General features: G+C 36.2%; 1 protein-coding gene across 1 annotated transcript; it reads right to left on the reverse strand.

The window, feature by feature from the left end:
- Positions 1-1,101: 1,101 nt before the first annotated feature.
- Positions 1,102-3,903, reverse strand: LOC103833637 (probable methyltransferase PMT18). Its single transcript, XM_009109711.3, has 5 exons — positions 2,947-3,903; positions 2,633-2,843; positions 2,245-2,545; positions 1,628-2,095; positions 1,102-1,467 (listed from the first exon to the last, which is right to left on the reverse strand). The coding sequence occupies exons 1-5, from the start codon at positions 3,673-3,675 to the stop codon at positions 1,251-1,253; spliced, it is 1,926 nt and encodes a 641-aa protein (XP_009107959.1). The 5' UTR covers positions 3,676-3,903; the 3' UTR covers positions 1,102-1,250.
- Positions 3,904-13,647: the final 9,744 nt, after the last annotated feature.

A 13,647-nucleotide genomic window follows, 5' to 3' on the forward strand; every position in this document is an offset into this window, starting at 1 on the left:
AGTGAAATCTGGTTACCAGGTAGAGCGGGTTTACCCGGATGGAGAGGAATCACTACCGTTATTCCAAATGTCACCCCTCTTAAAGCTTTTTTCTGGAAAATCAGATGCCCACCGAAGATAAAACACTTTTTGTGGCAGATAGTTTCGGGTTGTATTTCGGTAATGAAAAATTTGAGGACTAGAGGGATATTTGACTATCATTTCTTTTTACTTTTCATTCAATTTCTTATTTCAGGTTGTATTCAGTTTACACATTTAGGTATAGTATTTTTTCTAATCCTATGTACAAAGTTTATAACAATTTATCTATGCACCATGATTATAAAATACAAATATTAACTTGAACTTATATGTGAAAACGAGTTTTAATTATAAAATAAATCTCAAAAACATATGCAAAAAATAATCATAAAACTTTAATAAAATGATTTATTATTTTATGATTAAAACATCAAACAAAACCCGTTGCAACGCAACGGGCTCATATCTTGTTACATATATTCTTTCAAAATAAAGTACAACTATTTTTAGTCTCTTTCTGCTAACTCGAGTTAATTTTATTCATTATATTAGTTTGGTTCTTATCTTAGATGTGCAAGTATATATATTTTTTTAATATTTTGGTATATGCAAATTTTTAAAATAAAATTAGAAAATAAAGTGATGATCGGTATAAAGTTGCGTAAAAAAATATAACTGATAGATTTTAAAATGAAATATTACTTTTTTACTTTAACATCAAGATTCTGTTGTAAACTTTATTTTTTTATGAAAATCTATTTTTTCGTTTTCATATAAAATCTGCTGTCGTTTTAAAATTTTATAAATGTCATTTATAAAAGGTTATTTGAAAAATATTAGGAAAAAAAACCTAAATAAAAAGAGAAATAAAAGAAAATAGAATTTTAAGTGGTAGCCACTAAATATATTTTGATTCATTAATGGTACTGTTGTTATTAACCTTCATTAGAATTAACCTGAACTGGGACATGCAATGCAAGAAACTTATTTTTCAAATAATATTTTTTTTAAGAGGACCACGCAGGTCCACGCACATTTTTTTCTGAAAAACATATAAGATGATATTTTACTTGTAAGAAATAAAGCTAAGAAAAACCCTCTGAAAAGTTGTCTCTGTATTTTCTGAAATAATCATAGTAGTCTTAAAAATCGAAAAAAGGCAGAGATGAGAAAGAATCAGAGGATGAAGATGATCAAAGTACAGAGTCTAAAGGGAAACTGAAACTAGCTTAAGAAGAAGGACCGGTCCAGTAGGATTTTACAGCGAGAAGGATCTTCTCAGGGATAAAAGGACCTTTCTCGTGATCCATAATTCGACTTGTCCACTTCATTCCATTGGTTATGCTTTGTATCTTCGTTAATATTTCCACAGTGTCCCTAAACACCACTGTTCCTTCTGGTCTCAGTATTCTATCCATCTCAAGTAGTATCAACGTCACGTCACACCTTTCAACAACAACAACAACATTAGTATTTGCATTTGTGTTTATCTTTCTCTTTGTATTTGACGTTTAGGATTAACAAATAACTTTTGCATAAAATGCTTAATTTTGTTGATTTACTTTGAAAATATAAACTTAATTAGTGTCTAGTAATAGGCGTTTACCTGTTCTCGTAAATGCTGAACAATCCACCAGCGTGAATAAGATCATAAGTTCTTGGATACGTAGAGAATCCTTCGCACCAGTCTTGATACGTTCCTATAAATCCCCTCTCATAAATCACACCTAACGTTTGCTTCTCTGCGTCTACAGGAACCACATTCATAACCCAAGATGGATATTTCACAATTGCTGCAGCAAACCCACCGAGGTATGCATTCATGTCCATAATGTTCCTGAACCTTCCTCTTGAAAGCTCTGGCATTATCTGCTTGTAATATGCTACTCTATCCTTCCAAACCTCATTGTCTTCTCTGAATATTTCAGCACTGATCTCCGGTATAGTTCCCTGGATAATCCTAGGTGGGACCGCAAACGCCCGGTCCGGCCAATTCTCCAATGCACCTCCTGCAAATTCATCTGGACTTTTTGCTTCTGGCAATGGCGTTACACAAGATTCTAATTCTTTATACCTGTCAAAGGTACAACATGAATTATGTTAAAGTGTATCATACCGGAATGGGACATTTGCCTTTGGTTTCTAGTTGGAAACTCATGATTCAAATTTTTTAGCAATACATATATTGATTTTGAGCTTTTGGGAGGGGTTGAGACTGTGTACCAAGCGGAATCGGGTTGAACAGCTTTGGTGCATATGGGAGGAGATTTATGAACTCGTTTGAGTTTCTTACACTCAATGTGATTAATAGGCTTTTGCCAAATGGAAAAATCACCCTTCTCTGTAACTTTCTTCCAACAGAGGCTCCTTGCTGCATTTTCTATTGAATCTTGTTCTTGCTTCAAATCCTCTTGTGATCTTTCCCAGCCTTTCCAGTGTTGCTTCCAGTTGATCGGTGGGCCGGAGAGGATCCAATAACCGCCCGGTCTTAAAACCCGGTCCACTTCAGTTAAGTACAAACCATCTACATGCAACTAATTTGTTTTTTGTTAAGCTCCAATAATACTAAAAAAAAAACTAATGATAAAAAACAGCAAGAAAATTTTCTTACCGTTCTGAAACCAAGGAATCAAGCAACGAGAACAATGAGCAAGATCGAAAGCTCTGGCTGGATAAGGAAGCCTTATAGATCCCATAATCCCTATAATGGCAGGCACTCCACGTTCCAACGCAAACTGGACCTGAGCTTCATGAGTATCTCTTGGAGCAAAAGACATAGCCAGGATATCCCTCTTCAACAAGTAAGCACCAAAACTTGCAACCTATACAACCAATTAAGATCATATAAAATATTAATGCCTTGAGCGGTTTTATGTCGAAAGAAAGATGGATGCATCTAAAAAGGTAGTAGAAAGCAAAACGTACACCACATCCTGTATCAATAGCTGTTCTCACGGCTCCATCAGTAAGAGGGATGAGTCTAGAGATGTCATCAATGTAAGCATCAGCACCACGTGGAAACCCGGTGCCACCACCAGGGAATCTAAACCGTTCACCTTCGACTTGAATCCAATTCTGGATAGCTTTCTCAATACTTAACTCTTTGTGTGGGATGTTATCGTACCAAGCATAGTCTCTGCTCTGAGGCCATTTGAATGGAATCTTGTAGTTTGGTGGAGGAGGAATTAGACAATAGAGAAGCTCATCCTTTGAAGGACAATGTCTCTCTCTGTACTTCATCATGTTCCTATCGAATCTTCTTCCTCTCTCTCGATCTTCACATGGAGTGTACTCGCTGAGAGACATGTCACATGGCTCCAAATACTTTATGGTTTGGTTCTTTTGCTTGAGCTCGAGTTTGTGATGGCTTTCGAAATCTAACTCGACTGGTTCTGAAGATGAAGAGGAGGACAAGGAAGAGGAAGAGGAGAGATTACCATCATCATTATCAGCAGAAGAAGAAAGTTTTGTCTGAGTCTTGGTTTCATCACATCCCATTCTTTTGTAGACCGCGGAGGAAGAAGACGGGACTGTGTTGGTTTGCCAAGATCCAAGAACGTACGACAATATGCAGAATCCACTTACACAGAGAATCCAAATAAGTCTCTTTCTCTTTGCTTCTGCATGGTGATGACTAGTGTTCTCTTTCGTCATTTCTGTAGAGCTGAGCAAAAGACTTGCGACGTTTATCTGATTTTTTTAAAGCTAAAAGCTAAGCATCAACATAAAATGTTAAAACATGTACGAATGGTTATTGTGGAGCTCGAAACACCGAGGATAAGGGATCCACCATCAAGAAAAATACTGATAAAGCAACAACTCTGTCTGAATTTGTTTGTATAAAAAAGGACATTTGCTATCTATTATTTAGCAAAAGACAAGAACCTCACTTATTAGATGTGGTCCAAAGAGGAGGACAATATATTAGAATTTGAGATAAACTTGGAGGATGACTAGCCTCATTTTTCGTTCTGCCATGTATAGCATACACACCCTGCTTCTAAAAGTAATACTATTCAAAGATGTGTGTGAAATTTTTACGGGTAAAAAACTCAAGATAGGTAAAAAAAAACTCCAGATAAGAAAAACTACAAAAAAAATTCACGTGGTGGCACCCATAACTTTGGACAATAGGAAATAACCCTTGTTCTTATTCCATCTTGATAACATATGAAAAAATAATACATGGTATTCTAGACAAGCAAGCACAATGTCAGAATTTTCTTGCCCCACAAAACCAATGCTAGAATTGTCGTCTGAGCACAAGAATTCTTCGTGCGTGACATAGTCACATACAAATGAAGTTAATAAGTAAATATATTTATATACACTCAGAAACTTGTGAAAACATCGAGAGACAGTTCGTGGGTGTTTAATAAAAACGATACATTAGAGGCTAACTCGAGGGCAAGAGAACATGCCATGATTTAAATATTTTTTTTTGAATATATGTTAAATTTATTTAAAAAAAAAAATCCAACTTTTTTACAACAAGTGTGACATGTTTTGATTGTTTAAAGAACACTACAAAGTGTGAAACTCGTTAATCAACGTGTGGCTAACCAGAAAGTTAGTCCTCCAGCATACTTATGCTCTCCTAGTGATAGGACCGTATTATATAAACTACGGAGAACTGAATATTGTAAAGAATAAAATTTATAAAGTATACCAAAAATTAAGAAAAGAATGATTCAACTGCAGAGGCGAGATATTATCTCTTTCCTTAACTCAAAATACGTCCCGTAGTGCGACGGTTTGATAACGTAACGAGTCCCAAAATACAACTGTAAAAAATCTTCTGATTTGCGTCACTCTATCAGAAGCCTGACGAAACTAGTTTTGTGTATACTCTCAGACTCAAAAGAGAAATATCAAAGAGAAAAAAAAATATGAGGGATTGTAAGCTTTTGCTCGGTGTGTTCAAAGTTACACAAGTGTTTCCTTTTAAACTTGAAAATTTCAAGTATTAATTTAATGAGTACACAAACGTACCAATTGAATGTACGTTAAGTTTGCAAACTAATATTGTGGCTTTGACCAAATCAACAACCATTAATATTCTTTTCTTGGGTTTACATATTTAAATAAATATGTATAATATTATTATGCAAAATAATATTTAAAATATGTTAATTGACATAATGTCCAATCAACAAATTTAAGTTTATATTCAACCCAAATATCCAAAATGATCAATTTGCTAAATATTTTATATTTAGCCAAATTTAAAGCTTTATAAGCTTTACACATCATTCATTTTGGAGTTCTATTTCTCATTCAACACAACTCTGATTTTGACCAACAAATACACTAACTCATAGTGTTCATGGTGACGATTACATCGTGCCCAAATTCCGGTCTTTCCGACAGATATCTCCGTCGAAAAACCCATCGAAAAATGGTCCGCACCACTTTTGTCAAAAACGAGTTCCAACAATCCCCCACATGAATAGAAATGACTCTATACACATGACTCAAGAAAAAAAAAAGACTTTTGAGAGTATGAGCGAAAAATCCACTGCATGATGAGTTGGTAGCAATTTTTCAGCCTTGAACCAGTCATTGTTAATAGCTATCGGATTTACTCGAACAGGAGGTGGCCATGATGTCTTGAACCCCCCAGACTTTGGTGTAAACCGAGACAATAGCTATAACACAGCTTCATTCTCTCACAAAACTAATTTCTCTATTGTGTTCATTTTGGCCGTGAACGTTCTTGGTAATCATGAGTGAACTTGGAGAATATAGCCTTTCTTTCATTCTCCTAGAAACGGCCCCATTTCACACTCACAAGGTGATTTGCCATTAGCTTTGTTTAGAGGAGTATCATGTACTACTCTATTCATATCTCAAAACAATGGACACAAATCATTAAAAGCAAATGCTTATCCTATATTCCTTACATGTAGCACTGTTTAATCATCATAGGAACTGAGTATAGACCGAAGTCTTACAGTGCTTTGGGCTAGTTTGACTTAGTTGTCTCCTTGAATCTATTTCTTGGGATCTCCAGTCAATTAGGTAGAGTTACCGCCAAACTTTATTTTAATTCACAGGCTACCCATTCCTTTAGATGATATAACAACTTGATCTCATGACACACCTTTAATAAAAAGATCCTAGGTTGTCATCGTAGTCAACATAATCTCTTGAGATTAGTCGATATCAATTGTCTAATGATTTTTGTCATCTTTTATTCAAGATACAATTAATCATTATACACAAAATTCAATGTATGACACTAGTTTGTTTTTTTTTTAATAAAAAAAATTATATTGTGATAACTATCACTAAATTCATTTGGCCTCATGCCAACAACTTTATATGGTAAGCAAAGCTTCCCCCACATTTCTTGAGATAACTCAAAAATCTGCATATTTATTTACATTTAACATCTCTTAAGAGTTTAGAAAAATTAATCTACAACTCATTTAGATTTAAATGTTAAACTTTTTTTGATGTATTTCATTCTCAGAAATCATATTTTACAAACAACTATCTTCATAGTTCTCTTAAGTTGATTTATAAATCCGACTTGTATGTTTTGGATTTTTCCAAACACATATTTTTACTTTTTAGCAAATATACATATCATTACAAGATATTATTTTTTGCCATCAAAACCACCATTATATATGATTATTTTCAATCGTATTGACTTCTGTGACCATAGCACACATGTCGTTTTCAATCTGAATGCTCTGATTATTTTCAGCAGACATCTCAGTTTTCATAGCAAATGGAATCATAAATGGCAGACCATTCTCAAACTTAATTTGAGGCGTCGACTCATTTAATCCATTGCTGATCACACCACTTGATCTATCAAAGATCGATAAATTTGTGTTGTAAGACATACTTGAATTTTGAATCTGCTCACAAAATCCAACAAAAGATTAGTATATTTGAATACCAAACACAAATAATGATCTAATAAAAAAATCAGAAAATATAAAATCTGAATCTTTAACGGTGCGACTCTATGAAACGCAATGTCAAAGAATTAAACCGGATTAATTTCTAAAGCAAACGTCAGGACAGAGTATCAACTGGTCAAATGATAAAATAATCAATCTTACGTTACCACAAGTAACCAAATGAAATGAAAATATTAATAACCAAAGAAACGATTTGCTGGTTGGAAATTAAATTAAACCACGAACGTAAACCAAATAATTGAACCACTACAGAGATCAACCTTTGACAAATAAAGACAGCAGTAAATTTTTTTTTTCTTTTTCTTTTTACGCTTGACGTTAAACAAAAGAAAGCGACGAGGTTAAAGAAAACAATTTATATACTTTTAAAGACTTTTAACCAAATCTGATTGAAATCCTGTTTAGAAATATCAATACAGAAGCGTAAATTGCAGAAATATATAAAAATAATCCAATAGATCCTGCAAAATAAAAAACGTTAGAGCAAGAATATGACTTTAACGCTGACACCGAGGCAATCGGAGCCCAATCCGATTCCAACACCTTTTTAGAAAATATCAATCAACCTGTTCTTAAAAACAATTTATACAATAATCAGTCCGGTTAGTGCAAAGCAATAAACGGATATTTTGAGTTAAGAGTGATAGGACCGTATTATATAAACTACGGAGAACTGAATATTGTAAAGAACAAAATTTATAAAGTATACCAAAAATTAAGAAAAGAATGATTCAACGGCAGATGCGAGATATTATCTCTTTCCTTAACTCAAAATACGTCCCGTAGTGCGACGGTTTGATAACGTAATGAGTTCCAAGATACAACTGCAAAAAATCTTCTGATTTGCGTCACTCTATCAGAAGCCTGATGAAACTAGTTTTGTGTATACTCTCAGACTCAAAAGAGAAATATCAAAGAGAAAAAAAAAATATGAGGGATTGTAAGCTTTTGCTCAGTGTGTTCAAAGTTACACAAGTGTTTCCTTTTAAACTTGAAAATTTCAAGTACACGTTATGTAATTTAATGAGTCCACTAACGTACCAATTGAATGTCATAATGGAATTGATTTCCACGATTCATGTACGTTAAGTTTGCAAAATAATATTGTGGCTTTGACCAAATCAACAACCATTAATATTCTTTTCTTGGGTTTACATATTTATTTAAATATGTATAATATTATTATGCAAAATAATATTTAAAATATTTTAATTGACATAATGTCCAATCAACAAATTTAAGTTTACATTCAACCCAAATATCCAAAATGATCAATTTGCTAAATATTTTATATTTAGCTAAATTTAAAGCTTTATAAGCTTTACACATCATTCATTTTGGACTTTCATTTCTCATTCAACACAACTCTGATTTTGACCAACAAATACACTAACTCATAGTGTTCACGGTGACGATTACATCGTGCCCAAATTCCGGTCCTTCCGACAGACGTCTCCGTCGAAAAACCCATCGGAAAAATGGTCCGCACCACTTTTGTCAAAAACGAATTCCAACACCTAGTTGGCGTAAAAAAAGGCATCGGTTCCTTACTTGACGATCCAGAACTTTACCAATGTCTCTTGCTAATCTTGCGATTGCATCATGTCTTCTTTCATTCCTTTCTCTCACAGAGCATGCACTGTTGCCTGCAGCGTGTATTGCACTAGGAAGTTTCTGAGGAAACCCCCGCTGTCATCAAGTATCATGGACGTAAGTTCTGACCATTTGTTTGTATATGTAGACTGGAGAAAACCACGCATAAGGAGGGACCAAACTTCCAAAGAGTAGCTGCACCCGAAAAAGAGATAATCTCTTGTTTCTTGAGGTGCATGGCAAAGGACACAGGACGGGTAATTCCTCTGTTCCAAAAGCTCATTCTATCTCATGTAGCGAGCCTGTTCTGAATTGCAATCTAGTGAAAGAAATCATACTTTGGAGTGTGGTGTTTAAACCAAACTCCTTTCCACCAGGAGACTGTTGGCGCTTCCTGTCGTAGTAGTTCCCATGTGGTTTTAGTTCTAAAGACCGGCTTGTATTTGTCTTCTGTCTGTTTCCAGATGGATAAATCATCCTCGTTCACCTTTTTCCCTCGTTCATACTCAATAATATCTTCTAGCTCATTGAAAATTTCGACTCTGTAACGTCATCATCTTCTTGTAGCCATCACTACTGTTGAGGTAGAAGGAATTCCCATGTCTATATATACAACCTCAGGAGCCAAACAAATCATGAAGCCTTCCCATTGTTGACCAAGAATCATACCAGAATGAACTCTTGTTCCCATCTGCTATCTTCATTTTCTGAAATTCTTTAGCTTTATCCCAAAGTTGCAGGAGCTTATGCCACATCCATGAGCCTGTTGTTGACTCTTTTAATGACCAGAATGATCTCTCCTTCAGCATGTTGGTCTGAAGCCATTTCACCCATAGTGATGGATCATGATACAAGCTTGAGACAGCAGACTTGGTTTATTACATCCTTTTAAGATAAAAAAACCTAAGCCTCCTTCATTCTTCTCTTGGGTGATAACTGTCCAGGCGACCTTTGCTTTTGATGAGTTTAGCGCAGGACCCGACCATAGGAAAACAGAACAAATATTGTTTATTTCTTTGATGCATGCTCCTGGCAGAATGAAACCAGACATCCAGAAACTAACAATACTGACCAAAACAGAGCAAATAAGTTGATATACCTCCCAGCTAGAGATAAGAACCGATTTGTCCAATGATTAATACGGGAGTGAATCTTCTCTATCAAGATCCCATAATCTGTTTTCCCCATTCTTTCTGTGAGCAAAGGCAGCCCGAGATACCACAAATGCAAAGTTCTTGACGTGAAACTGAATCTTTGTTCAAGTTGTTGGTGTACATTATCTTGCATCCCTGCATAGAAGATGGTTGTCTTCTCCATACTAATCTTTAGTCCAGAGATTATTCCAAAATAATTAAAGACCTCAATGATACTATCTATTGATCCTATTCTTCCATCAGTAAAGACCAGAAGATCATCTGCAAAATTCAAATGAGTTAATCCCATATTTTTGCATTTAGGATCGTAACCGAGTCTGCTATCATTGCTGACTTATCCAATAGCTTCGACAGCACGTTCATACAGATGAAAAATAGGTATGGAGACAATGCGCAACCCTGTCTCTGCCCTCTTTCACTTTGAAAATAGCCAGCCAACTCCCCGTTCACCTGAACTGAAAATGATGCAGTAGTTATACATAGAGAGATCCAATGTATAAAAGGTACATAGAACTCCATTGCTTCCAGTAACTTGATAAGAAAACTCCACTGCACAGTGTCAAACGGTTTTGATATGTCGATTTTCAGAGCGCATCTAGATGAGATGCTATCCTTGTGGTAATCTTTAACAAGCTCCATAGCGAGTAAGAGATTTTCAATCAGTAAACGATCCTTCACAAACGCCGATTGGTTGAGAGCTATGAACTCTGGTAGTGTGGTCTTTAGCCTATTAGCAATAATTTTGGAGATCACTTTGCAGATAAAATTGTAGCAATATATCGGTCTGTAATCGTTCATCTCCAGAGACACAGTTTTCTTTGGTATCAGAGCCAAAATGGTAGTATTGATACCTTTAGGAAGAAATCTTTGACAAAAAAAGGATTGTATTGAGGTAAAAACTCCATCCCAATAATAGGCCATGCCGATTTAAAGAACTCAACTGTTTATCCATCTGGTCCAGGTGATTTATCATTTGGCATGGTGAACAAAACTTTAGTAATCACATCTCCTGTTACTTCTTTGATCAGTTCTGTCTGGACCAGTGTGGAGCATCTAAAGGGTAGTAGAGAGCGCAGAGTGCTTACCTCAATACCCTCAAAGTCCTCCGGCTTGTGTTGTAGAAACTCACGGAAGAAAGATTTTGTCTCACATTTGATCTCTTATGGTTCTCTTACCAATCGTCCATCATTTCACAAGATTTATTTTATTGATTTTGTTACTGATGAGGACCTCAAGTCATCATCAGAAAAGGAGAAAGGAACCAGGAGTAAATCAGTGAAGAGCATGAAGCTAAGGAAAGCTAAAGAAGCCAACCAGGACATAGGTGCAATCAAAACGTCATATCGTACAAACCAGGAAACATTTATCAATGAAACCGGTTTTCCTGGATTCTAAACTCAACAAGAGCACACGGAGAATTGGTTTCATACCAAAAGGAGTAATGGTTTAAGAGATATGCCATTTACAAGTCAGACTATCAACACTGCATCCGAACTGGTTCTATTTAAGGAAAGTAATTCTTTGCTTAAGGAGTGTGCAACTCAAGCTCACGTGTGAAAACCAGGAGATCTAAGACCACTTGGAGAGCTGATCCCATGCACTAAACCTCACTGGATCAGCCAGATTCTTCACCATCTCAACTTGCAATTTTTGGAGCCGATTTGCTTTAAATCCCAACGGCTAGTTTTCTACACTCTTGGCTGTGATTTGACGATTTGTTTCATCAATCAGAAGCTCCCCAAGGCTCCTAGGATCTTCCCAAAGTTGTCCAGATAGAAGCAGCTCAACAGATTTCCCATTTTGGTTGAGATTCTCTCATTTAAGCCTCACGGCTAGTTTTTGATATTTTCATTATGTATCCATTTTGTTTAGCTTTCTAAGTCTTTGTACTGAGCATTATATAAGCTCATTAGGTCCCTCATTGGAAGACACAAATCTTTTACCTAAGAAATAATAAACTTTTCAGTTTCTTTTCTTCAAAGTCTTTGTGTCTTTGAGTTATCTTGATCATCAAGCCTTGTGTGGATTCACTTGTCTTAGTGATTGGTGATTGATACTGCTTGTTGAATCAGGCTGTTCTTCTTCGTGGTTGATTGTGGAATCAGTCAACACCCGGGTCTGTCCGAGATCATCATCATCACTCCCATCCAGTCGGTTTTATAGTCGATTAGATCGATTAGAAGAACCACCCCTCTTGTTGGATCGATCATCACTTTGATCCAAGGTGCTTGTAATCCTTTGTCAGCTTAGGACTACCTCAAGTCATCATCAGTTACCTCTCTAGCCGTTGCAGCTCTATGGAATGTTTTATTGTTCTTATATCCCACTTTTAACTAATGCAGCTTGGATTTTTGTTTCAAGAAACCCTCCAATCTAGAAACATGCTCCCATCGTGCATAAGCTAAATTTTCCTGTTCCAGAGATTGTGTTGATGGATTTCTGATAGTCTTTTTCTGCTTTACACAAAGATCATCATACGCCTCCTTTGCTTTAACAGACAAGTTACCTATTTTTCCTTTGCAAGCAGCCGTACTTTCGTCTTGAGGGATTTTAACTTCTTCGAGAATCACAACAGAGGAAGTAGACAAGAAAATAGGTTCTGTCTCCTGCCAGTGCTGCTCTACCATCGGTCGGAACCCTTCTAGTTCTGTAACTACATTATACGACTGAGGAAATAGCCGGAGCCACTGGTCATTAACCATCACATGATCCAGTTTTTTTGGAGATAATTTGTTCTTCTCTCTTGTTTGTCCATGTGAAGAGTGGACCATGGGACGTAATGTCTAAGAGATTGCTATGATGAACTGCACTTTGAAACTCATGCATTCCAGGAGAAACAGTGGTCCTCTGCTCATGCATCGAGTGTTCTTCTGCGTCTAAAATTTCATAAAATCTCCAGAAACAGTCCAAGCATGTTGTCTTATTATAGGCAAGTTGTTATGATTTTTTTAGATCACTCCAGAGCTCCCCTCCTCTCTAGCTCTGTGTTTTTTGCGTAAACACAAGTGTAGAAAAACTCTTCAGCGCTTTTATTCAACTGCACTGAGACTGTGATCAGTTGATCACTTTTATAAAATGGAGTGACACGAACTTCCGGACTCCATATGAACCATATTCTTCCCAAGTGATTGTGTTCATAGTTAGATATCATGAACCAATCTTTAAAAACAGAGTTACAATTCTCTGACTCATTCCTTCCTTTACACGCATTGCCAATAGAGCACCAAACTGAAAACCATGATTAAGAATCCCTTTCCTTACTATTGTATGTTTGACAGGCTTATTAAAACCTCTAATATTCCAAGAGAAACCCGACATGATTATTTCTTCTTGGTTGCTCTTGTTCTGCCTGTAGCACTAGGAAGAACTTCCTAGGGAGCTAAGACATCCTTTGTTTGCTTGACTTGTGTTTTTGACAGTCGAGGCATAGTTGAACGAAGGGCTCTCTCTGCTCGCCTAGCCTGTTCCGTTTCTTCTGTCTTTTGAGTACCAGAGTCAACGGCTTCCGTTTCCTCTTCTGTATCATCATCATACAGCTCTGGCGATTCTTCTAATATTTCCCCCTCCTCTTTGTCCTTCTCGCTTTGTTCAACTTTCTCAACATTCCCATTGTTCTCTGTTACATCCTCTGTTTTCATCCTCCGTTAATACCGCAAACCTTGATGGAGAATGTTGCTTGCATAGCCAATGACTAATTGCCTGATCTTCTTTGGTTAGAGGGTGAAACATTTAACCAGTTGCCTTCCGCACTGCCTGTATCCTCCTCAGTTTCCTGTAGGTCTGTTAGGACCTCGTTCACTGTCCCATTATCCATCAAATCCTGTAGGTGCGTCATTATTCACCATCTTCACTTTAAAATATATGACACCAACCCAATTCTCCAGAAGATCATGAAAGGCCTAATTCCAAAGAAAAAGATTCCGAAGTATCAATTACAACTA

Source organism: Brassica rapa, chromosome A08, assembly GCF_000309985.2.
Source record: "Brassica rapa cultivar Chiifu-401-42 chromosome A08, CAAS_Brap_v3.01, whole genome shotgun sequence".
Lineage (NCBI taxonomy): Eukaryota > Viridiplantae > Streptophyta > Magnoliopsida > Brassicales > Brassicaceae > Brassica > Brassica rapa.